The sequence below is a fragment of the Neodiprion pinetum genome, chromosome 1 (assembly GCF_021155775.2).
Source record: "Neodiprion pinetum isolate iyNeoPine1 chromosome 1, iyNeoPine1.2, whole genome shotgun sequence".
NCBI classification, from domain to species: Eukaryota; Metazoa; Arthropoda; class Insecta; order Hymenoptera; family Diprionidae; genus Neodiprion; species Neodiprion pinetum.
Genome location: NC_060232.1, coordinates 9,544,337 through 9,570,978, shown reverse-complemented (window position 1 = coordinate 9,570,978; position 26,642 = coordinate 9,544,337). Strand labels below are relative to the sequence as shown.

Here is a 26,642-nt window from a genome sequence, read left to right as displayed (position 1 = left end):
TTCCATCGATGATCCATTGCCTAATGAATTCACTTCGTATGCTTCATTCACTTCGGTTCATCTCCTCAACATATTACATTGACAATTACTGATCTGTAAATTATTTCTATTTTCTGTCATGATTTGTGGAGGTGTGAAAAAATAACGTTCCTCTTATTGTTAGTCCGGTAGCAGGATGCGAAAAAAAAGCCCTTGGCGTTCAAAAGGTCCGGTTGTTCTGATTTTCGGATATGCGTTGAAGTTCGGGGCTTTCATAAAAATTCTGTAAAAGCGTGGGAATAGAGTTGAAGGAACGTTAGGTCTGGAGGGCGTAACAAGTCAAGGAAATTTTTAGTAAACTTAAGAAAAAATGAATTGAATTTGACCTATGACGCGATTTTTTTAACTCAGGGAAATTACTTCTCTAAGTGTATGTTTGCGTCAGCAATAAATTGCAATCAATCCTGAACTATTCATACGTCATCTTCTTGTAATGAGGATTTAAGCAGACAAGAACTCTGCCTTGTGCTGGTGTCGAAATGAGTTGGCAATGCCTAGATGATTAACAGTTTGTGTAATGACACTTCATATGTAATTAATAACCATAACTCATGAGAAATCACCTCAGAACGGAGTATTTTGGGAATTTTCACAATTTCAATTCAACTTCGCAGCGCTGCGGCTCGGTATCTAACATAGATTGAAAATAATTTGTGTGAAAATTGTGGAAAGTTGCATAGATAGAAGATTTATATTAGCTACTTTTATCTTGGGACTCATCGGTAAAAAGATATCACGGGAGAACCGTTTATCAGTGCCTTTTTTCCAGAATGGCGTACATTTTCGAAAGTGCTCTCGAGGTCAAGAACTTGCAGTTTCCGTCAGGTCCCCGAATTTCAAAACATATACAAAAAATCAGACCTACCAAATCTTTTGTACACCAAAACTACCCTGCTGCTAGACTATTTTGAAAATCATAGAAAAAAAAGCGATCGAATGACGATGCGGCTTGTTTAAGAACCGATTGTCTTTGGAGGAACATGAAATAATATTGTCGATGGATTCAGTCAAGCTCTAGAAACATTCACCGAAGAAAGTTCATACGGGATAAGTAAGACGATAAAAAGATTCCCCTCTTATCATACTTTATGTTCCAATTTTCATTGTTCAGTGAATATGACGACAACAGAAACACATGTATGAATGGTGCTTGTAGTGAAGAATAATAGAATATGAAGAAATAAATGACTGTTTAAATAAGTGAAATGGGTTTAATTTTGATTTCAGTGCTCGGGCCGTAGTCGAGTATGGAGTTTTAAGAAGATAGTTCAGCGAGCCGTGAGAAAAAAAAAGAGAGAGAGAGAGAGAGAGAGAGAGCTCTTGGAAAAGTTACGTATTTTATAAAGCTCATGCTCAAATTGGTGAAAAGTTAGGTCCTGTAAAAGTGTCGAATATATATATACATATATATATACATATATATATAGAGAGAGAGAGAGAGAGTGAGCAACACCCTTCGTCATGTACACGAACGAAAACAACCGAAATCACTCCCTGCGTTCGATCAACAACACTCATAGCTCCTTCGTAAGGTTTGTGAATACAACCTCGCGAAATGTTGGCGTTTACTGGATCGATTATCAAGGTCAGGCGGTACAGTACAAGGTCTTGTCCTACAACGACCACCTCGACGTCAACACCTTCGAGACACATCCATGGATATTTGTCGACGAAGAGACGAGAGACAGGTGAGAGATTCCTCTCCAGCACGTAAAAACATCACTATGCCCGTATGCCTCCTTCACCTTTCGATCATGGTACATCGAATTTTGAAACCACACCTTGCTTTTGGCGGTATTTGCAATGACGAATTGGGTTCTGAAGGGCAGACGATCCGCAGGAAGTTCGATGTTCTTTCTCGAAGTACCGACTCCGAAGAGCCTCATTCACGCTTCCAACTCACTTCTTTCATTGCTGATCACTCGACTCTTGGTAGATTCATATCAGTCATCAGTTCCACTGATCATATTCTGTTCACATCTCGCTCGAGTCTCCTACTTTTTCACGAAACGCCTGTTTCCATATCGTTTTTGTGTCAGCATACAGTAGATTAGGTATATTCCTCTCAAACACACGGTTATTGGTGTAGTATACCTGTATGTGTAAAGTAAGAGTGAAAAAGGGGTGAACCTTTGAATCTCGTGGTTTTAGATTCAGAGTAAATGCCAAAGACGTCTTTTACCCGGAACCCTGGTTCGCCAAGTACAGGGGGATGCGACGCGAGGAGCTGCCGTCGAGGATCGAGAGGACCTTTGTGAGGATAACCCTGCCCATGTACTCGTTGAGAGACCTAACTTTGCGTGCCATAAAAAAGCTCTTGCGGCTCGATCACCACGCCTTTCTCCTCGAGATTCCACGTAGTCTACAGTTCGAGCTGGCTTCCATGAACCCTCGGAAACATGACCCGGCAGATCTTTAGCCTAATTCAGTTAATCGCTGATCTTTGATATTTTTCTTTTTCTCTTTCGCGGGTTTCTTATTTGGTACACGAACCTGGAAAAAGTAGGATTACTGAATTTTGTAACAAATCTGAAAAATTACGTGTTTCACGGTGTCACGGCACAACTACAGCGGACTCTTCGTAATTTCTCGCACAGAAATTTTCTCATTTGGCCCGCCTTTTTCTCACGGGCATCACCATACGCGTCGTGCAAACGCTTATCTCATCGGAGTCAGGTAACGCTCTCTAACTTACCGATTCTTAGGAAACTTATGGAGAGTCTGTATCGATTTTAACTCGACGCATATCGATGCTCTTAGATTAGAAGTGCCCGCGTTATTATCTGCAGATAATTTCATCACATTGTATCGCGACACAAATTAATTGGATCTGACACATTAACTTTTTGTCATGTCGGAAATAGGGTTTCACTTGATATTTAAAAATAAGAACTTTGATTGCAAAATGCGCACGGTTGACAGTACAGGAATATTATATTACGATACAAGTGCGCGAAGTACGTGATTCTTGTACGAGTGTAGTTTGTCGGTCAAGCGATGCATGCAAGGGTGACAAAAAACTAGTGCGAGGTTCATATAGACGCGCACGTGTGTAGTATACTAATTTTTGTAAAACCTGTAGTGGAAAGTTCGACTGAAGAAAATTGGAACCGTGGTAAAACGGTACTAACCTAACCTGAACGTCGGCACGTTGTTGCAACACAGCGGACGCGATCGGAGTCACGATTCTTCACGACCGATGGCGCTAGTTTAGCTCTGAAAACTGTGTCGTAATGAACATTACCTAACAGTCTTGGAACTGTTGGGGAATCGGCCGCTTCGCGTACCCTCTTCGGCGCGAGAATTCGACCTTTCCATGCAGGTATTACGAAATAGTATATTGCCACACGGTTCAGAAATGGAACACTTTCCGCACGCTAAACATGCGTCGAAAATCGAAAGTTCCGTATAGATGGTACAAAAAATATTCCAGGGTAACACCTTGGAATTCGTTCATCGTGACAAATCACGATAGGTGGTTTTTTTTTTTTTTTTCCCATGTAAAAGTAGAATTTCCTATCAAGTTTACTTTTTATTTCGATATAACGAGGAAACATGGCTAACCGAAAGCTATCTGGGAGTTCATATGATTTTCGACATGGAAAACCTTGGAAGGTGAGTTATTGGACACTCAAGTTGTGTGCATATTTTAATTTACTTAAGATAGTTCGGATCAGTTCCTCACATCGATCTTAGTTAAAGTTATAGTCGAACCTCGTTCGTGGCTGGTACGGCTTTAGAAAGATATCATTGTTTCTATAAGTATTATCATTATTATAGTAAATACAAATCATTATGTACGAACAAAGTTTAATAAAAAAAAAAAAAAATGAAATTGCAAACGGGTATTTTCCGACAACTGGTGAGGTCAAAGTCGTATGACAAATATAAAACTTATGAAATTTACTTAATTCGTAAGATCTTGAAATTATATGAAATTTTTGGACGTTGCGTATGGAAACGCCAAATTTTTATATCATTATGAAAAAAGAATCTAAATTAATCTTTAACCAAGCTATAATAATGACATTCCAAAACAAAATCTCAAATATGACTAATATTACAGGTATAAAGTTTACTGATAGTTTTAACGAAATTCAAGTTGTCATTTTATTATTATTATTTTTTTTTTTTAAATTATAATTCTGAAAAGTCACAGAAAAAAAATGTATTGAGCGTGATTTACAATGTATATTAAAGTTTATTTATAGGCTTTGCATGTGTAATGTATAACGATAATAGTGTATTTTTGAAAAGGTACCATTGTATGCCTTGGCGGCTGTGTAGTGTCTACGTGTATAATATAGTATACAATAAATCTAAGCATTTGTTAACTACCTGGCGTCTTCTATGCGAACGTCATCTCCCTCGTCAAAATTGATCGTAAGTAAAAATACTTCAATGGATCCTTCGTTAATTTTGAGTAACTCGACGTATTCCCAAGTTTCTTTAAGCAACTTTGAAAAAAGACCAGCTCTGCCTGTAAAGAACATAAATAGTGAGGAAATTTACATTCGCCAAGAAAAGTAATATTCTATTATCTTCGAACGTTCTAAGAGTACAAGGATTATTCTAACACGAATTAAAAAACTGCTATCCGGAAAATCGAGCCATTGATGTATCGGTTAACGTGATTTTATTCAGATCACTTCGGTGCACACTTCAAATAAAATTCTTTGAGTGTTCGGAACGTGAAGGGTCATAAAAATTCGGTGTTTATCGCGTCTATTACGTCTGGAATATATATCGACACACACGGTCACACCCTCGTCGCCGGCGTCGATGTCCTATTGTCCTCCTCCGTACGAATTTCTGTTTAAAAACGTCCCTCGTTCAATCTTTCACCTCGACTACACCCAGACGTGCTTCTAAAGATAATGACGATCGAGCCAAGGGAAACGCTTTCATATCCAGTGACCTTCGCGACAGCGACGCGGAAAGAATTGTCAATCCAGTATACAGCGAATATGTCGCCATGATAATTGAGTAGAGGAAAATTATGGCACATTTTTTGCCACGTCGCAGTAGTTGTTTAGGTTTCATGTGAATTATTTCACATTTTTAAGACCAACGCAATCAGGAATGTATTTCTTTTTTTTCTAAATGGATAAATTCCAAAAAATAGGTATTTTGTAGTACCGGGAGATCAGAGGAAACAAGGTTGAAGTAAAAATTCGGAAAAACTACTTGATCAAAAATATGATTCTGGTAAAAAAGTCGTGAAAAATGGTACAAATGCGGCAAGTAGGTGATTCCCGATGAGTGAGATTTCACCCATCTGCACGTGCGACATACGCAATTTTTCTTATACCTATAACGAAAAGTTTAATTTGAAAAGAAAGGAAGGTGCCGCTATCGGCGCGTAAAGTCGAAGTTAGGTAACTTACGTTCGATCGTACAGTGCGTAAAATTGAGTTATTCGAAAGAGCGCATGCGTGAAAAAAAGCCCTAGTGTGTAAAATATAGTATTTAAATTGTGCGAATGCGCCAACGTTGTTTTACCGCACTGTTCAGAAATGGGGCAATTTACCCACACTCACCACGATTATAAAAATCTAACTTTCCAGATGCTGGAAACAAAGTTTTTATCGATCTTGAGTGCGGAAAGTGTTACGCGTAGACCCTCATCTCCTGACATCGTCTGGTTCACGATTTTGACAGACACTTCCGAAGCGGCTAATGAACACCTGGTTTGGGTTTTTCGCTTAGTTAAAGTGCTAAACCACACCTGGGAGCTTCACTTCCGTTAGCTGTAATCATAGCTTTATCTACTATACCCAATCCAACGAAAGAACGAACTCACTTTGCGCATCGTCAATAAGTCAATTCTCTGGTTAGATAGGATATAGTATGGACGAGGCTACTGACCCATAGTCGAGTTTCAACGAATGATGTACTACAAAACATGGCAATGTAATACGTGACAAAGATGATGATTGAAACATGGTACTCAATACCCAGATAAGACGAATGACAGATTATAAGACATGACAAGTAATTGAAAGACAAGAAAATTCTGGAAAATAATAACGTTAGGCAAATGGTAGGTGGTTCAAGGAGTTTGGATCGGGGAATCGGTAGGTGATCGGAAACTTGGTCGTCGCTTTTTACTGGCTTGCCACCAAGAAGGCTAGCATGCAATTTAAAGCCGTTTAAATGCTTTTGTCTCCAGTCAGTGGACTGTCGAATCCTTGTACGCTTCAGTGGCAAGATGCGAACTAACCAAAGTGCAGGGACCTTAGTCAGAACTTTCCTCAACCGCCTCCTCGACGTGGACTAATTTATTCCCGCGGCTTAGGCTTTCCTCAGATCGGCAAAGCCAGCCTCCCAAAGTGTCACTTGATTTTGAGAGAGTGGCCATTGGACAACCGTGTTTTTTCACCATTGGTATAGTATTATTGAACCCGGTAACTGGTTTCAACCACTTTCCGACTCATCTGCCAAATGTTTGCAATCCGACCCGCAAGGCAAAAATCTGCCGATGCGGCAGTACGATCGTTCTGTCGCCCGTGGCCGTTTCATGTCGAAATGACAGGCTCGTTCGTAACAAGAGCTTACTATCAGTGAAGCAACTTACGGCTAAACGTGTATTGCAAATTTTTTAAAGCGCTAGACTTTTTTGTATTCACAGGTACGATGTACGAAGTTAGAAGAAGAATTGCATCTCCGAAACGCAAGTGCATTTGGCACTCGATCGTCTCAAGATTTACCTAGAAGGGGTGAAGTGAAATAAAATGTCAAACGATCAAAGAAACAAGTTTTTCAGTCCGCTGCGACGCTCAAAGCCGCTTAGGGACGTTGAACCATTAAACATTTAAGCAACAATTAATTCATGCAGCTCCTGGGACTTGTCATTATTGTTACCTTACATTGGACGATGCTCTGTTTTCGCAGCTTGTCGTGTCTGCAGGCACGAGGCACGACTCGAGGCTCTGTAATTTCGCAGTTACCAATTAATTAGTATGGTAATTAGAAGCGAGTTGAGCGTTGCCGTCTCCTGGCTGCGGTAGATAGTCGGGAAGGTTCTTCTCCATTTCGGCGTATGCTTGGCACTACGCAAACATGTGTGTAGCGGAGCGTCGTTTGAGTAGTGAAAATCCGAGCGAACGTACCACGAATTAATAATAATTTGTTCACGACCTCGATTCCAACAACAAGCCAGCTTATAATAGCCTACCGGAATCGATACAATTCAAAAAATCACAGACCGTGACTACGTTTCTTTTTCTTGTGGTTTTATTCGTCAATCTTATGGCGATAAGCGAAACGTGGTAAGTCGTGTACACATCTGTGTTCTCGAAATGTGCGTTGAAAATATGCATAATCTGTCAAACGAGGCAGTGCTACGAACATATAGACGCGGGTTATTATCAGCGTAAAGCTTCTGCTTGAAAAAATCAAATCGACAATTTGTGACAGGACCTTGATATACCCAGAGAAAGTGCAATTTCTCAATAGTCAGAATAAAGTCATTCATGTACAATCACTACTTTAATATCATTCTATTCGTCTGAGTAGTGAGTACCCATCACAATTTTGCAACAGGTTGCGAAAAATTCACTTTTCTACGGTGTCCTTTGAAAATGGACCGACATTTTGGTGCCTGTTTCTTATAACAGATACGAAACTCAAATCGAAATGAAGTTTGGTAACCTTTTGTGTTTTTTTTTTTTTTTTTTGTTTGATCCTGGCTGTAGAGACGTTTGAGTCACAGATTATTGTGCTGAGTCAACTTTGATAACAAGATAGTAAACTGTGCTTTTTGGGATCGCTGATTACGAATATAAAATCAGATTTCAAAAATTCAAGACGGCGGGTTCAATATGGGGTAAGAAAATTTTTAATTTAAACAAATCCGTTCAAATAACTCAATGCAATGGTTTTTAGGGTAGCTGATTACAAATCTGAAATCAAACTACCAAAATTCGTGATGGCGGATCCAGTATACCTTAAATTTCAAGTCCCTTCTGAAAACCTATGTACAATTTTTGTGACTGGTGGCAGAATGACTTATTCTGTTCACAATTTTATGTAATATCGTAAAGTGTTGAACGAGTTTCGTGTTCCTCCGTACGTTCCCTTGCTAATAATTTAAAATGATTACTTACGACAGCGTGTTGAACACGTCGACCTACTGCTGTAATCACGTTCTTATACTCGCTATCTGCAATGCTTTCCAGTGTGCGAAATTTGTCTGAACCACGAACGAAAAATTCCGTACTCGTTTTATTTATTGAAATTTTTGACAAACTTTAACACTCAGGATTCCGAGTGGAATATTCACAGTAGATTTCAAAATATGCTACAAAACCGCTCAAAAAGAATTCGTTGTGCAAGGTTCGCTCGAAATTTAAATAACTGTATAATCTGAACCGGGAATTCCTACAATTTTGACTGAGGACCGCAAGCCTTGACGGAGGTTCGCGGTGGTTTTCTCATTGTCAGATCACAAACGCCGGGAAACCAGATTACGGAAATGAAATTTCGCCCGCTGAAAATTCGTCCGGAACAGGCGCAAAATGCTCACGCGTCCCATGACAATCTCACTTTCCGGTACAGGACAAAATGCGCGAGAGAAGCAATTTAAAACAAATCCGAGATGTAATTATGGAACGAGTACGGTAGTTTTCCATCAAAAATAGAAAGGGTATTAGAGAACTATTAAACGAACACCTTGCATTATGTTCACCCCAATATTACTCTATCGGAACTCACTAATATCGGACAATTACATATTTATGGTCAATATTGCGTAGAACAAAGTAGAACTTTCGGTCTTGCGTTAATCAGTTACTATTCTGCTATCGACAGGTTACGTGAGAACGGAATCGTCCGTTGCGTGGAAATTTGACGGTCTCAGCGTTAGTTTGTGCGACCGGATATTACAGTTGTTGCGTATTAGTTGTTTATCTTATTTTCTTTTCGCTCTAGTTCTTGTTTTACTTTTTTCTCGCCGGGTGGCCGCCGCAGCTGCCGCGCTTGAACTTTGCTCCAAAGTTTCGCCCGAACTACCCCGAGCAATAATTAATTGTTTCGTGTTTCGGAGGAAGGCCAATGGTGCTCCGCGCCTAAGTAAGTAGTTCATCTATCCGACAGACGGAGCCGATAATATACGCGTGTAGCTCTACCCGCGCAAACACATCTGCCTCGATGAATCCCTTGCATACCATCTCGCTCTGCGAAAGTGTGGAACGGTTGTTGCGCACCACTTTCCAAAATTAATGGAGTACGAAGTTGGAAATGACGGATGGCACTGACGCAGGATAAATATCGTATTCCGAGGGTGAGATTTTCCATTTCGTCCAATAGTACCTGTCACTTGAATACACGGATTTTCACTCGCAAGGTGGCCTTTCAAACAGCAAGAAATATGATACTAACCTATTGGTCGTTTCACCTTTGAATATTTTCATAGCTTATTCGAATGATGTTCATATCACAGCCTACATATCTCACTTCACGATTCGTTCGGAATTCTATTTTGGCACATGGAGAGAAATTTTTAGTTCCGGTTACCGCTCAGTCCTTAACTATTTTCATTTTTTACCACAATCGGAAAATATGTTTCTTGGTACAAAATGAAAATTAGTTTTCTAGCTGTCACCAGAAAGTCTAGTATCCGTTGCTATTCTTTCTCATCACGATCACTGTTACTATATTTTCTTGTAACTGTTCCGAAAATTTAATGCTTGTGCGACAATAAATTGACGTTAAAGCCTTGTTTAACTAAACAAGTAGAGTAAACCGAAGAAACTGATTTTGCGTTGCAGTTACCAAAAAAGGATCGGCAATAGCGCAAAATGTTTAGGCGTACCTCGTTTTTCGTAATTCCAACAATATTCAAAAATTTTTTTAACGATACCTGTTTTACTGAATTTTTTTAGTTACTGTAACAAATGAAATTTTTCTCAGTGCAGAAACGTAGTATTAATTTGAACGTTTTACGAACGTCCTGAAAGACTTACTTCCAGATACGAATCTCTTTCGTGTCTCTTTTGTAATATATAGAAGAAAATAAGCCTTGATTTAATTGCACAGTTATTTTGTCAATCAACTATTCATGTTCAAAACTCATGTATAATTTTGTTTAAAATCATAATTTACTCAGTTAGCAATTAATGTGTACCCTCGAAAAAACTTCTTCGATATTAATTTAACGTTAAAAGTACGACGTTACGTGCTCAATGATAAACAGGCGCTGATGAAATTGGGAATGATCTTACGGCAATGAAGTCTAGTAAAAACCCTGACGACAAACCCTTCGTGTCAAATATTTTGAAGAGCATAATTCAGTTTCCGACATCTAAAATTATTTGAAATATTTTCGACACATGAAATTGAAGACCGTAGCCTCAACCTGATTGACGATTTTAATAAATGATATCGTTATTTCGCAAATTGCACACTGATTTGCAACTTGCCGCAGTCTTTCAGTATAACCCTGAATTTGGAAAACAATAATATTACAAACTCGAACATCGTGTTGAGATATAAAGATTTTTCAAAAGGTAAAATACCATGAATCACTCAAGACGATAAAAAAAATTCATGGCTTTCAACGGTTTCTTTGATCCGTTGTGTCGGAAACGCCCGTAAAGCGTGAGCAGCAAATTGTTGAACAAATAGAAGTTGTTTTCCTTACCGAGCGGACGTCAGCCTGGGTAATGTTTAAAAACATCGAAACAGATTGCTCCGCCGCAAGAGTGGTTATGTTTATTTGTATCATAATGTAAACATGGAATGCATATTTAATATTTTATAACACAGAGAATTTTGATGGACAGTATTTAGCCGTTTTCGTACCCAGCAGATATGCAATTGCGTTGCACAATTTCATACTTTCGCCGCTTTATTCGAATTTGCATAGAGATTGAGAAGGCCTCGCGATCCAACCAACTCGTGGATTCGGGAACCGTAAAAACCATGCAACGGCACTGGGGTAATTTGCAAACGAATGCAAATCAGTCCAAGTCTTTGCCGGAGAAGCTAACCGACAGAATCCCCGAGTATTACATTTCCGTAGTTACACGTGCTACTCATTCTTTTTCGTTTTCCATTTGCTTTCAGTCTCTCCTCCCTTTCTGCGAACACTGGGATTTTTTTTATCCTTTACAATTACGTATTTATACTGCGGAGCGGTGAACAAAAACACTCACTTCAACACGTTAACCATCGCGTTTTTCTACACCGTGATTAATTTATTTGGAAAAAAATTCTCCGAACTTCCGAATCAATGGTAACTCGAAACCCGCTGAAGATTTTTCTCTAGAAATCCGTTAATTTTGTCATATCACGGATTACCAACAATCAAAGCTAATGAGAACTTGAATATTTTTTTTAGCGATCGTAGTGAAAATGCATCCTTTACGATGTAAAAACGCTTGAGATTTTGCCGCAGCACTGTACGTTGCATTGGTAGGAAGAGTAATCTACCGAATGACAAGCAGATCCTTGCAACCGAGATTCAGGATCCATCGAAACGGGGAACCATTGAAGAGAGATCCACTTTAGCAAAACGGTTGCCTTTATCTCGATCACTTTGAACCGTGGATCTGAATCCCAAATTTCCGCACAACATATGCGTACAAATAAGAAAAATAATGTCAATTTCGAATTCTACTCCATAATCCGATATCCACAGGACTGTTCAAATCGTCGGTGGAAGTAATTTTTCATTATTTTACAAAGAATCCATAAAGTTGACAGTATCCCTTGGTCCCTCCGTTTCCGATCCAGGCACCTCCTTCTTCCTCGCTACGTATATCGCTACAAGGAGATTTGCAAGTAGAGTGGATTCGAGTTGAATAAACTTTAAGCGAAAACGAGAAGAAGTAACGAAAAGAAACAAGCGAAACAAAGTTTAATTCCACGGAGTTGTAAAGACAGTGTTTCTTCAATCAGACCTCTGCCTTTTGTCTTCCTCCGGGTTCATCAATTCCCAAGTAAGAGGAATTTATTGAGAGGTCTGCACTCTCTCAGGATCCACTCCGCGTCTCTGCATTCTCCCCTCGCTCCAGAAAAGGTTCAATTTTTTTTCTTTCTTTTTTTTTGGAATAATCTTCGCTATACAAGACATATGGAAGCGTCATTGCTGCAGTAAAAGCTTTGCCTCAGCCCTTCACCTTCTTAATGCTGGGGTACCGTGGCAATTTTCATTCAAACATCGTGTAAAATTGCAGGGTAAAATAAAAAAACTTCTGGACTGCAAGTAATCCCATTCAAATACCGTGATAGCTAGAAACCCAAAAGAGAAAAAAAAAAAATGCATTCGTGTAGTCTCGATCAATTTCCAAATGTCAACCTGTGCCCCCAAAATGATCTTTCCATTCTTTCCAAGACCCATCAAGACGAAAAAAAATAAATGTACGAATATGGAATACAGATACCTGCGATGATTGACAAAATCTTACTAAAAAACTTGGAAATGATTCGACAACGACGAGTTTCCAACCGCGTAACTTTCTTCGGCCTTCCTTACAATCTTCTTCCTAGACTCTTATTTTTAGCATCGTCAATCCCCATTGCGAACAGCGTGGCAAAAGTAAGCCAGGAATTTCCTGGTATTGTAATCAGCGTAGAAGAAGATGTGAATAACCCATCTGTCGATCTACAGTTCACAGCAGTGTGCGAACGAATTCATCAACATTTATTATACGGCTGCCGCTGTAGATTCACATCTGATTTCGGATCGCGCCACCTAACCAAGAGACCAGAGTTTTCGTCAGCGAGGCGTGCCGGCTCAACCGAATCGTCATCGTATTGTTCACGTAGGGAAATGTGAGCAAATACACGGTTGGAACCACCGCGAAACTTCGACTCGCGTAAACACCACCCGGCGTTGCCTATGTATAACAAACCATCTAGACGTAGGTTATACGTGGGGCAACTACTACCCCTTGTGTGTAAACACCTGCGAAAGCGCACAATGCGTTCTACTTCAAATTGCATCTGCCGGACGTTCTGAAAGCTCACGCGGGAATTCGCTCAGCTTTGTAAATTGTAACCGTGTGGAGGTTGTTTTTTTTTTTTTGTTTTTTTGTTTCCTGTTCTTCTGAGGAACGACGTCGTCTTTTTACACATGGGAAATCCCGTGCGAATGTAACCAACGTCCGACCATCGCTATTTTTTGATTTTGTTGAAAACATTCTCTGCAAAATTTTTATCTTTGAAAGAGTGCCCGGAATTTTTCCAGAGTTTTTGTTCAGGTGGTCAATTATTTATAAATATTGAGAGTGGTTGAAATACTCGAAACAGTACATTGTGTAACAAGGCAATAAAGTCGACTTTTATTCCTGTGTTACATGTAGGACTTTATTTCCGACTTAGCTGTGGCTGCAGCATTTATTGGAAAATTGGGACTTTTAAATTGGGCTCATACTACCCGCTGATTTGGATTTGCAAATGCGTTTTAGGGAAAAATATGTCACTTTCGTTCTGTATTTGAGGTCGAAAAAGTTAACTTTACGGTTGAGTCGGGAATCAACTGTATTTCTTTACTAAACAACTTAAGGTCGGACCCGTGATGAGCGGATTTTTTTCTGGTTTTTTTTTTTTTTTTTTTTTTTCAGCATTTATAATTTTTTTGATCAACTAAAACATCGTTTACACCGTCTGAAAATTCCCTAAAAAATTTTAAAATTTTTAATTTCCACTTGGAACATATTCACATCGGTTTCATTTTAAAGTTGATAAAAAAAAACGTTGAATGTGCCGAAAAAATAAACAAAAATTTGCAGACTCATTCAAACAATGTTTTCGTTGACCAAAAAAACTGGAAGTGCTGAAGAAAATGGAGAAAAATTGGCCCATAATAGGCCAGGTATTGAAATGTTTGAAATAGAAATTACCGTTTCTGAGAATATTTGAAAATTTTAAAAGAGGTCCTTTTTAAAATCACTCTAAATAATTATAAATAATTGAGCAGTCGAATGAAAAATCTGAAAAAATTCAGGGTACAGTTTCAGATTTGGGACAATAGCAGAAACAATTTTAAACAAGGTTAGAAATGGCGAGGAACAGACGTTGGTCGTGTTCTAAACATTTTACCGAAAAAGAAGAGAAACGTCGGCAAAAGTCGGTGAAATTTTGGGGAAGAAATATACCTACCTACTTCTTGACACCGTATCGGTGCCGATTAGTCGCTATGCTAATCGGAGTCGCCGCGTCTTTTATGGTTCGTAACGGTTGCGGCGAGGCTGTGAGATCCGATCCTCGATGGAACAGGCGATAATTTATTCCTTCAGGGGCAAGAATAAACGCGGGGGTCGTAAACGATGTGAACACTGCATAAAGCATCCACGCATCCCTGCTCGGCTGAGAAATGAGATTAACGCGGTCACAGGTGGCGGCGAGATGCCACGAAATTGTGATCCTGGCTCAGGATTACTCGAACCGTCGCGACGCCGGAACAACGGTTGCGTCGTGTCTCTTTCTTTCGCCTTTTTATAGTCACACCTCTCCTAATTATACCAATTCGATTAACCGCCATTGCCCAGATCGATATTCGGATCGGACAATGGCGGCTTGATTGTCATCCGCAGTTTTCGTTTAAATACAAGAGAATCGAATTAAACGGGGGACAGATGATAGGAATGGCCAGTGGACAGCCGTTGGTTATAAATCTTGTGAAAAATGACACGCGACCATTTAAAGACGTATCGGGCGTACAGTCAGGTCCAAAATGGCGCGAAAATAGTCACAAATGGCTAAATAAAGGTTCGAAACTGCGATCGATAATTTAGTTGAACTTGATTCGGAAAGGTCCAGAAATAATATCAAAATACTAAACTTATAAAAACATTCCAACTTCCGATTATTAACAACATCGGAGAAATCACACTATTGTTCAATTATTTCGGTGAAAAATTCGGAGAATTCATCCGATTCTAATAAAAAAAAAAAAATACCCTTGTTATCATATAACACGAAATCTCTGCAATTTGTACGTGATACATTTTTTCCCCAACTCGTCGGCCGTAACGAAATCATATGTAAAATCATTATAAATTATAATAAGATTGTTCCAGTTGCAATTCTATATTTTACGAAATTCGAAACTAAAAATGCGCTTTTTCATCGCCTCGTGATCGATTATGAATACTTCGTGTGTCTGAAATATGTACCAATTGCTCTAATTAAGCAAAAATTTGTATTATATTCTTGATCAGAACCACTCTAAATGACTGTCAGAATTTCCTCCAATAATTCATTCGGTTCCGTCAGCCAAGATTTAGTAATTTTAACTAATTATTCAGTCTCATTATTCGAAATTTACATAAATTCTAACAAAATATTATCTTACTTGACCCGATCATTTTTTTATTCGAACGATATGAGACTACAACGAAGAAAACAGTTGCTTCAATGAACGATTGAAACACTACACTGAACTGAATGTTCAGTTAGTTGTAACAAGCTGCGATTCTTTCAATTAAATATTTAGTTTCGTCAACTGAGATTTTTCGAAACAAACAGAACACGATCCTTGCTTGGTCAAATATTCGTTGGATATTCAAATCGATCAAATGATTTTTCAATAAATACGTGACAGGGGTCGTGGAACTAATTGTTTTTTCGTATCAACATCGTTCTATTTAATTCAAATGGTTAATCATACGAAAGTCTTTTTTTTTCTATTTTTCATTCAGTCCACGCGACTCAGAGATTGTTGTGTCAACCCGATATTAACTTCGCCACCCTCAACCGCCGCATATGGTTGATTAAAACGAACATTTCAGTTTTTTTCATTCGGTTCAACGATTCTTTTACTCTTCGTGTAATCGAACTCGAGCGAAAGATTTTTAACCTTTGTTATATGACTTTTCGACCCGACTGTAAATTCCATTTATTCTCGTAATCGAACATAGCTTGGATCACGTATCGAAACCTTCAGCGACGCTCACACCGAATTCCGGAATTGCCAAGGTTTTGCTTCAGACGTTATCGCTGTCGTCGCAGTTGCAGACGTGAAACTGTCGAGTGAAACGTTGAGTGAATATCTTGAAACGCGCATGAATAATTTATGGGTGACGTGCTCGATGCCTCAATGTCGATAGCCGAACGTTCGGGGAAACGTTTCGGTTAACGTAATCCGACGTAACGCGGCACGGTACAATCAGTAAATATTGAACGTTTGCTCTATCCTGTTTCCTGCACTCTTGGCTCAGGCTCTCGTGACTCGCCAATAGATTCTCGCTAACGAGCGAATCGTCTAATCGAACGTGTCTCTCGGAAGTTTTCCATTTGATTCGTTCATGTGAAATCCGCCGCGTATAATTTGGGTATTTGCATGGGTGCATTTTTCCTACTCACATGTGGTAAAGTAGCGACGATTTTGTTTTAATTTTTTTATTTGTTTATTTTTTTTTTTTTTGAAAAAAGTATCGCCCATTGAAAAAGCAAATTTTTTTTTAAGAACTTTGGAGACACAAGTCGGAGACATATTTTCTCGAAATTCTAAACATGTTCAGAGGTAAAATTAACGCGGAAGTTACTTTAGTCGAAAAATATTGTGATCGGTTTTACGAAACGGTGACAATTGAGCTTAGGTGGTGGATTTGAAGATCGGTTGATCTGGTTTCCCACAAAAACTAACGTTCACTTTGCGTGTACTCGAAGACCACACGCAGGTTTCGAATTTTACAAGACTGTAGTTCGGAATATTATTCACGTACACAGCCGATCGTTGAATGTAACAATATTACTTGAACAACAAATTTCGAAGACGCCCCAGTTCTTTTAAAATACTCCCCCTTCTTTGTACAAGTCGCTTTAGCTCCTCTCAACGGACTCGATTACTTTACTTCCGTTGCGGCTTGGAAAGAAGTGGTGGGAGGCTAATATCTGTAAGATGAAAATGATCGGTAAACTTTAGTTGCGGAATTGGGGGATCCGCGATATCATCGCGTCCCGGTGTCCTCAAAAAGATATTACAGTCTCTTCCAATCGCAACTGTACCTAAAAATATTGTCTATATATCCTACGACTTACTGAATTTTCAATATTCTGGGATGAAAATTGAGTGAATAACTTTGAAGACACGAAGTGATAAAAAAGAAAAGAAAAAATATAGAGATACTGCGCGATGAAAGAAGGGTATACGTATATTTGAGTTGGTGAGGTTGAATTTTTCGGAAAAAGAATGAAACAACGATTTTCACGATATTTTATCATTTATCTTGAATGAAAAGCGATACATACATTCAATGTTTTTCCCTTGGCATTTACGGTAAAAATGCCGTGGGATCACTTTAACCCCCATTTGCAGTCCAAGGGTTAAAAGCGTCGAAACGCGGTGAATAATGATCGTCTTTTAGACGGGATAAATAAGTTGGAGATGAATTGGATCAATTGTCGAATACGTGCGGCAATCGGCGAGCGTCAGCCCCCGTAACTTTGAAAGTAATACAATCGAATTGGCCAGTTTACGTGTTGTACAACATCAACTACCCCGTTCAACACGCGCGCGCCACTTCTTGACGTGTTTAAATTTGATTTAACCATCGACCTCGGCACAAATCAAATTATCTATATAGGGGAGTATTCCCAGTGGTTGAGCGTTACTCCCCTCGATGAAATTGATGCGATTTCCGACGAGCATCAAGCCTCGCTTCAATCCCCACGGTCTGCAAAATTTTATATGCATGTTCGCACCTTTCTAATTTGAAACGACCACCATACGTCGGGTTGATTCATTTTTTTTTTTTTCTTCGTGTTTTTGAAAATTTCACATATTCGGATAAAAAATTGGCACACTTATGCAGTTATTATTTTTCTACTTGACGTTGGAACTCGGGAGGTTTGTCACCTTGAAATTCTTGCTGCTCAAATATTAAGCGTCACGAAAAATCCTGTATTGTCTATAATTGTTAGGTATTCTTTTTGTGAATCGTTTCTCATAATTTGCACAAAATTTGTTGTTAATCAAGAATATGATTCAAGACTTGCACGTTTGTAACGCGTTAGGTTGGGGAAATATTCTTAGCCAAAATCATGAAAAAATATCCTTCAAAGCCAATCTGCACTAATTGTAATAATAATAAAATTCACCCCCTCAAATATTCGTCAAGCCGATGAAAATATAATTTATACATAATGATGTATCACATTCGTTCGAATTGTGCAAGAGAATAATGAACGAATGAGGTTGAAATGGCGTGGCATTGATATAACGAATGCTGTGAATACTGTGATGCGAAGCCGTGATAAACTTGGACATAAATACAGAGAGGTTTCAGCGGAAGAAAATATTGAAGAATTATAGATCGTCTCTCGTGAGAAGAAACCTCGACGCTCCTATGCGACAAGAAATATTGGAATAATATGCGAATTCATAGCAAATCGTGTTACAAACACGTTCTGTGTACCAAACTCGGAAGTGTGAATAACGGTGCGTGTCTCTGTTCACCGTTTTTCTGGTTTTGAACCAGCGATTTTCATATTACATAGAAATCACTTCTCCGGAGCAAAAGAGAAAAAAAAAAAAAAAAAAAACCAACGCATAATCTTATACCTGACAAAACTAACGCGCTAGTACGATTCAAATAAACAAGGTAACGGAATCCGATTTGTTTCTACAATAATTTTCGTAATCCATGGTGATAAATAATTAAAATATCGAACGTCCTCTGAATAAGCTGCTCTAGGAGAGAATCTATGTGAAAATGAATGAACGTAATTCGCGTTGATTTTTGGAAAAGTCTTCAAGTTGAAAAGACGCCAAACGAATCGGGTTTTTTTTTACCTACACATCCGAGGCTGATTCACAGGGTAACGAACCTTTCGACGTAGACTTGAACGTACATCGTTGAATCTGAGACGCTGCTGTAAGACACACCCCGTGTATTATGTACGAGTACATTATCCGTACGCGTTCAGAATAGCTGAGTGCACGAAATACGCAGGTCTAATTATATTGTCGGCTACGGTGTATCATTGCGTGTATCTTATTTCGCGAATGCGCTACACGAAGTTCTACTCGTAGATACAATGCCTGTTCTGCCTTACACCGTTACGTACATTCAGCCGTTGCTTGCACGCCTCGCAATATCGTCATTATGCACTTGGGAGTTGGTTCGCAGGTTAACGGCGAGTCAAAGAATCCGCTCTATTCGCAAAGAAATATTTCGACTACTTTTCCCGCTCCGCATTGCGTCATCTTTCGCTTCTGAACGCGAATCGAGGCCAGACGAGATTCGTTCCTCAGATCCATAAAGACGACACTTATCGCTATGCTCTCCTCTCTTCGTGTTTCGATCGTATCCGCTTCTGTGTGATACAACGTACCTAATTCCTCCCCCGGGTTCTCGGACGCAACGCCTACGCATAAAATTTTTTATTATACACAATTATCGATATCCCTGATATTTGAGGGACGAAAAGTTTGCTAACACTGCCAATCCTGGCTCAGTACCGATATGCGAATACGGGGATCAGGCTGAAGTTGGTAACGTTGATACAACGAACCATGGAGTAAAAAATCTTCAGTGTTCCGCAATTTTAAAATGAATTCCAAGGAGTTGGATTTTCGGATTAATAGTGTATTTTGTTTATAATGGTTTGTTGAATGATTTTTCTTAAACACGCATCGTTACAGTAACGAATGTCGTTCACCAACACCAAATCATCGCTGTCCCATATCCTAGGCATTCCCTGCACTGAGAAAAATCTCATTTCTTACAGTAACTAGAAAAATTCAGTAGAACAGGTATCGTTAAAAAAACAGTTTGAATATTGTTGGAATTACGAAAAACGAGGTATTTTCCATCCTTTTTTGGTAATTGGACCTTTGAAATTTCCGAATTGTTGGAAATCTGAATACCGGAGCCACAAGTTTCCGAACTGAAAGAGAATTCAGTCTTAATTCACCTCAAATAACCGGAAAGATATTATTATCGTGATCAACGTGCTGAAATGCTAATTTAACTAGGGCGGTTACGCTATTCCTCAACTACGAAACTTAACCGAGCGCTTCAAACTCATGCAAATACCAACCAGTGTTGCACAAAGATCCCGCACAGACTGCGATTTAACGAGTGCCTGAATCCTCGTTTCATTCTCATTATCGTAGCGTATAACAGGTGAATGTAGGCAGTGCAAGTAAACAAAAGAAAAGTTTTATCCTTGTCTGCAAGTCTTGTTTATTTCAAGCTGAGTTATTCGTTTTTTCAAATCTTTTCCCACTGTTAGGCTGTTTTATTGCCCGAATTTACGCGAAGTTTCAGACTTCCTGGTAAATTTGCGACTTGTATAATCACGCATGTACCACTGAACGTAGAAATCGCGATGTTTGTTCACCTTGTAGATACAATTTTGTAACAATTGTTTCCACGGATGCTCAAATCCTAAATCTTATGAATATGCATGTAGGCACCGAAAGACTTCTTGTTACTTCTTGAGGTGAATATACATTTGTGTAGCATAAAAAAGTCTCTCTCGGAATATGTAGAATATAAACCGTAATTCAGATTCCTAATCAGCAACCCAAAAAACTTATAGTTTGTGTAAAACATGCGTATGTGTAAAGGGGTAACTACTTTCTCGCAAATGAATTATTCCTTCAATTTTTACAATTTTTGTTCGATCAATTTGTTTCTAACAATAATAATATACATTATATCGCAATTTAATAATTGCTTTCGAGTATTGGAAACCTATTGGTATACTATCAGAAACAGGAAAAACCCGTAAAGAAATATGTGGAAAAGTTCTCTGAATATACGAGAAATGCATATAAAATAGGCGGTAAAAATACTTACCATTATGAGTCAAGGGTGTAAGGTATTAAAGCATTAATTGTTTTCCTTCGAAAAAAGGAAAATATTTCCACTTTACATAATTCTTACCTTTTCAATCGAACGCCTGACACAGAACTGTCGATTGTTATTGTTCGCGTGGAGGGCAAAGCTTTTCCGGAAAATAATTACACTGCGATAAAATCTGTATTTTTCAAATTTGTCAAGAAAAAAAACTTACCCCAGCTCTCACACAGTGGTCTTTCACAAATTTTTTCATGACATAATCGGTATCCTAATCCAATAGCAGTTGACAATCGGGCAAAACGATTTTATGAAAATCTGCTTCAAGGAAACAGCACCAATTGTGGAAAACGTACAAAACCCGTAGCCAATAAAAAAAGGTGAAAGTTAAGAAGAATTACTATAAAGTACAGCACTGAGAAAAATTTCATTTGTTACAGTAACTAGAAAAATTAAGTAAAACAGGTATCGTTAAAAAAACTGTTCGACTACTGTTGGAATTAGGAAAAACGAGGTACGCCTAACCATTTTGCGCTATCGTCGATTCTTTTTTGATAATTGCAACGCAAAATCAATTTGTTCGGTTTACTCTACTTTTTTAGTTAAATAAGGCTTTAACGTCAATTTATCGTTAAATTTTCGCAACAGTTACAAGAAAATATAGCAACAACGATCGTAATGAGAAAGAATAGCAACGGATACCAGACTTTCCGGTAACAGCTAGAAAACTAATTTTCATTTTCTACCTAGAACTATATTTTCCGATTTTGGTAAAAAAAATGATAATAGTCAAGAACCGAGCGGTAAGCGGAATTAAAAATTTCCCTCAGCGAGGGATATAAGGCGTAAAATCAAAGAAGGACGGAGATCAGTGGTTGGCAGGGGCAACTCGAATCGAGGTTAGTGGGGGCAGCCCGCGATTCGCTCGAGAAAAGCAACAGCAGAAGCAGAATCAGAAGCAGAAGCAGAAGCAGCAGCCACCCGTAACGGAAATCCGGGACGTCCGCGGACCGACTGCGTTCGCAATCGATAACGGCGTTTCAGAGGCATCGTCTACGTTTGCGTTTCGTCTGATTTCAAGCGAGAATCGAACCGTTTTCATTTCCGGTTAGGAAAATCTCTGATGGACAATGGGCGCCTAGTCGCCCTTTCCGGTCGTCAGCGCTTTGCTGGTCTACCGGAATGCGAGCAGTCGTTACACGTGGAACATCGAACTTTCAATTAGCCAGCATCGTCTGCACCCATCTCTCACTTTTGCATTTTTTCCTCCTTTTGCCGTTGGGAGGAAAAGTTCCTCAAGTTTTTGCTTCATTTTTTTTTCTCCAAAGTATCCGCGTCTGTTTTAATCCGCTAGAATCGAACGAACTTATCGCTATGGTCTGAACGAATCGGCTAATTAACATTCATCTGATAATCAGTTGGCTTAACGAAGATGTCCGTTTTGACACGTCCTTTCAACGACTGAAGGACGGTTGTCCGTCATTCGCACGAATCAGGTACTATACGGTTGCATCTGGCAATATCATGTGGTTGAAGTTCGGAGAAATGTATCAGAGAAAAATGGGAACACCCGAATCATTCGAGGCTTGTGAAGTCGTAGAAAAACTGCACTGAGAGAAATTTTTAGTTCCAGTTACAAAATGAAAATTAGTTTTTTAGCTGTTACCGGAAAGTCTAGTATCCGTTACTATTCTTTCTCATTAGGATCGTTGTTGCTATATTTTCTTGTAACTGTTGCGAAAATTTAATACTTGTGCGACGATAAATTGACGTTGAAGCCTTGTTTAACTAAAAAAGTAGAGTAAACCCAACAAACTGATTTTGCGTTGCAATTGCCAAAAAAGGATCGACGATAGCGCAAAATGTTTCGGCGTACCTCGTTTTTCGTAATTCCAACAATATTCAAACTGTTTTTGTAACGATACCTGTTTTACTGAATTTTTCTAGTTACTGTAACAAATGAGACATTTTTATTTTCAGAATTAATTAACTATATTCTGTGTCATTTCCTAAACCTTCAATAACAATTCAAACAACAGAAGTTTGTGCTCATATTTCGTTGTGTTTCGATGTCACGATCTTCAACTTCGTGAAACTTGATATCAGGAATCTCCGAGCCCTAATAATTCAGAATTGAATTACACGGATCTAATATTGTTAATTATCCTCCGATAAATTTAGATATCTGTGGTGTGACGATCGTATTCCTACGAATGCTGGCAATATTTCCCGAGTTAATAATTTTTTGCGATTTGGAGTGACTTCTACAACAAAAAATTCCAAGCGCGCATCCAGAAGAATTATTTGCTCGAACGTGAACCTGCCAGACAGTTTATTTACCCGTCGAGTGTCACTCGACCCTCCACGCGTCCACTTTCTCTTATATTGCTGGCCAGATTTTGCTGCAAATGGAATACAAGGGTTCGGTAAATGCACGGTTCAGCCGTTGAAAATCGTCAAATGTTACCATAAAGTTTGAGTGACCAATATTTCTTCCACCGACATTCGTATTCAATCCGTCTGCTATTTTTCCACTCTTTTTTACGACTTCCAAATTTCATTTCATCGCAAACCCGTGGCTAAATTTTACCGAATTATCTTTACTCTGACTCAGTCCTAATCCTTTCTTCCCTAGTTCCATAATCCCAATTCCATCCGTGCTTCTGTTAATATTTTACTCAAATTTTCACTAATTTTCCATGCTACGATAACTCGCCCACTTGAAGTTGAGGATGTGTTCTGTCACCGGTTCTACGGCAAAGCACGAGCCCCGTTTCTCGCTAAGGATGGAAAGTAAGATACACAGGGCTTGTTTATGTTTACGCTTGTCTCTCCTGTTTAAGCCCTAAACTCCTGATTCCTGCCTCCTTTATTATGAGTTAGGAGCCTCGCCTCGAAGAAGTGCCTCGAGTAGATATACCTAACGCTACGTTTTTTTTCTTTGTGCCTTGAGCCAAGGATCAAGAAGCCTTCCACGCTCCCTCTTCGCCTGCTGCAATTCGAAAAAGCTGAGAAATTTAATATCCTGGTCATTTGACGCAGGGAATTCTCTTCGAACCTGCGGATACTCGGTCGACGTTGTTTTAAAATAAAATATATATTTTTCTCGTTCAAAAATTAGTTTCATCTTTTCATGACAATAATACTCCAACATCAGCTGTTTGACAATTTTGTTTTACCGAGCCTTAGGCACGTGAAGATAAAACTTTCATTTAAAACGCGCGAAATTTTCAGACAGATCAGTATCGATGGTTTTATCTTTGTTCGAATTAAAGTAACGACTCGATCCAAGTGTGAATAGGTGTCGTCCACTAACAGCGACCTCAGAGATATAAATGGGAAGTAATTCGAGTTAGTATCGATTTCCGAGACATCCGCCACGCTGCACACTGCAACTTCATTTTCACGCCCTCGCAAACACCAGGAAATTAATCCTGCATCACCAGGTGAAATTTAACCCGTGTGACTCCGGCTACTTCAAAGTATTACTATAATCTGTACGTAATCGTTTAGCAACGAAGAAAACGGAATCGAATCTCACAATTGTGCCGGAATCTGAAGGTATAGGGGTGATCGGGACGAAGATCGTTATTCGAATGTAAATTTTTTACTACCTACTTGACTGTAATAGTAAAAAAAAAGTATTCCCACTTCTGAGCTGTGAAAATAAAATCTCACTCAATTTTTGTTACCTGCCTCACTTTGCTCCGGCTTGTGATATGAATAAGTAATCAATTTCATTTTGTCAAATAGTTTTTACCTCGAGCATTCGGAAATAATTTTTTCTGTAAATTTTGCTTCATCTCGTTCGTTGTCAAGATTAATTACAAGTGGATTATCTTTTGGATTGTCCGGTGGTAGGTGGGCGGTGGAATTTGTTTCCACATATAAATTTCCATGTAGATGTTGGGAATACAAATGTCGATTTTCTTATTTCTCTAAAACTGTCGCCAGCTTTCGGCAATCAATCAATGCACAGAACATATACCTTTTTTTGTATCACTGAATTTTAGAACAAGGTTATAATTCCGGAAATAGTTCAACCGTCTTACTGATTCTGCGTTCTACCGATTTATCAACTTTAACCCTTTGGGTAACACATTATTGCGCTGAGCCAACTTTTGTACGAATTTGATTACGAATCTGAAATCAGATTCTGAGAATTCAATGTAGCGGATCCAATATGGCGGACGAAAATGTCAAACTCAATCAAATCCGGTCGAAAAACTCTATTGAGAGGTTTTCAGGATCGCTGATTAGATTCGCCATTTTGAATTTTCAATATCTGATTTCAGATTCGTAATCAGCGACCCTGAAAACCTTTGCACAGAGTTTTTGCTTCGGTTCTGATCGAATTCGACCGCCAGCGAGTATGTACGATATTACGATTCCATTTTAGCATTTCCCAACAGACTGACAAGCAGCATCGGGGAAATTTAATTGATACTCAAGTACTTGCGATACCACGCGGCTCAACACAGCACATTATATCTGTAGATGTGCCTACATACATACCTTAGAGTGGTGGTAGAAAACCGGAATAGCCGATTGATAGCGGTACAAAAATATCGAATTTTCAAAGACGCGAAAATCTATTTCGTAGAATTATAAAAATGTCGAAAATTCAAGCACAGAAAATTGAAAATACGGTAGATCGAAGTACAGAAGGACAAAATATAAAAAGGTCGAAACATAGAACGGCAAAATTCATAATCTGCGTATGATTCTATGTATTATATTATCCAGACAAGTTACGACGATTCTACATTTTGTCATCCTATATTCTGATATTTCTATTTTTCTACTTCTTTACACTTCGAGTTTCTTCATTTTTTAATTCTACAAATCTGATTTTCGCTTTACAAAAATTCGAAATTATGGCTCTCGTATTTCTTGATCGTTCTATATTTTTTTTAATTTTATTCCCGACTCAACTGTAATGTTAACTTTTTTGCCTGAAAAGTGGGACGAAAGTAGCATATTATTCCCTTTTAACGCAATTTGCGGGAATAATCTTCGTCTTTATTCCCTTATTACATAATCTAGTATAATCACTTTACGTACCGAAGCTCAAATGAAAATTGACGAACGTTCATTTCATCATTTACGAGCTCGACATTGACTAATGTCTCTGAATTGAGCCGAAGAACTTTGCTCGTTTACAAACCGGTAAGAAAATCACAGGGAATTTGTATGAATTATACAATAAAGACGCTGAGATTGTTGCATCGTAGATACAACAAGTACTCGAATTTAAGTAAAAATGTGCGAGTTTCGCACAGCGGAAAAACTTGATCGAATCAAGATGTTGTGCATCATGCGAATTGTTCTTTTTCCAGTTGAGTCCCTTGGGCAAAATGTAAATTAGAAGTGAAAAAAAAAAAAACAATTCAAAGCAGGGATCATCTTTTAGCAGTTACGATTAACGGTGAAAAAAGTTCAACATATAGCCTCGTCGAATAGAAGCAAAAAAGCTCAACTTCTTTGCAGCCCGCACCGCCGTAGATATTCTTGCTTGATACACGATAAGTCGATTAGCATAATCGATTCATTGCTTTGTAAGTATCTGTGCCGAGCATCTAGCGAATCTTTTTTTTCTCCGCCGTCATTACCAAACGAGCTTGGATGTTTTTTTTTTTTTTTTGCGGAAATTGGCGAATGCGCAAAGTTTGTTTTACTCAACTATTCTGAACTTTTCATTCGTAAAAAACGAATAAACGAAGCACGTATTACGATATTTGCGCGATACACGAAAATTGCCTGATTCAAAAATATTGTGCCGAAACGCTGTTTCCATTACTCTAGTATTCCAGGGTTTCCCGACTCGCATCGGCTGCCTCGTCTTTA

At 38.7% G+C, this 26,642-nt stretch overlaps 1 protein-coding gene across 3 annotated transcripts in view; it reads left to right on the top strand.

The window, feature by feature from the left end:
- Window positions 1–26,642, top strand: part of PH4alphaEFB (prolyl 4-hydroxylase subunit alpha-1) — a 144,037-nt gene that overhangs the window by 29,040 nt on the left and 88,355 nt on the right. For 2 of the 3 annotated variants that reach the window (XM_046609106.2, XM_046609105.2), the window contains exon 2: window positions 1,267–1,727. The exons of the other annotated variant lie outside the window; for it this stretch is intronic. In XM_046609106.2, the coding sequence (XP_046465062.1) occupies window positions 1,501–1,727 (227 nt within the window). In that variant the 5' untranslated portion in view covers window positions 1,267–1,500. The remainder of the gene's footprint in view (window positions 1–1,266; window positions 1,728–26,642) is intronic. 3 annotated transcript variants of the gene reach the window in all.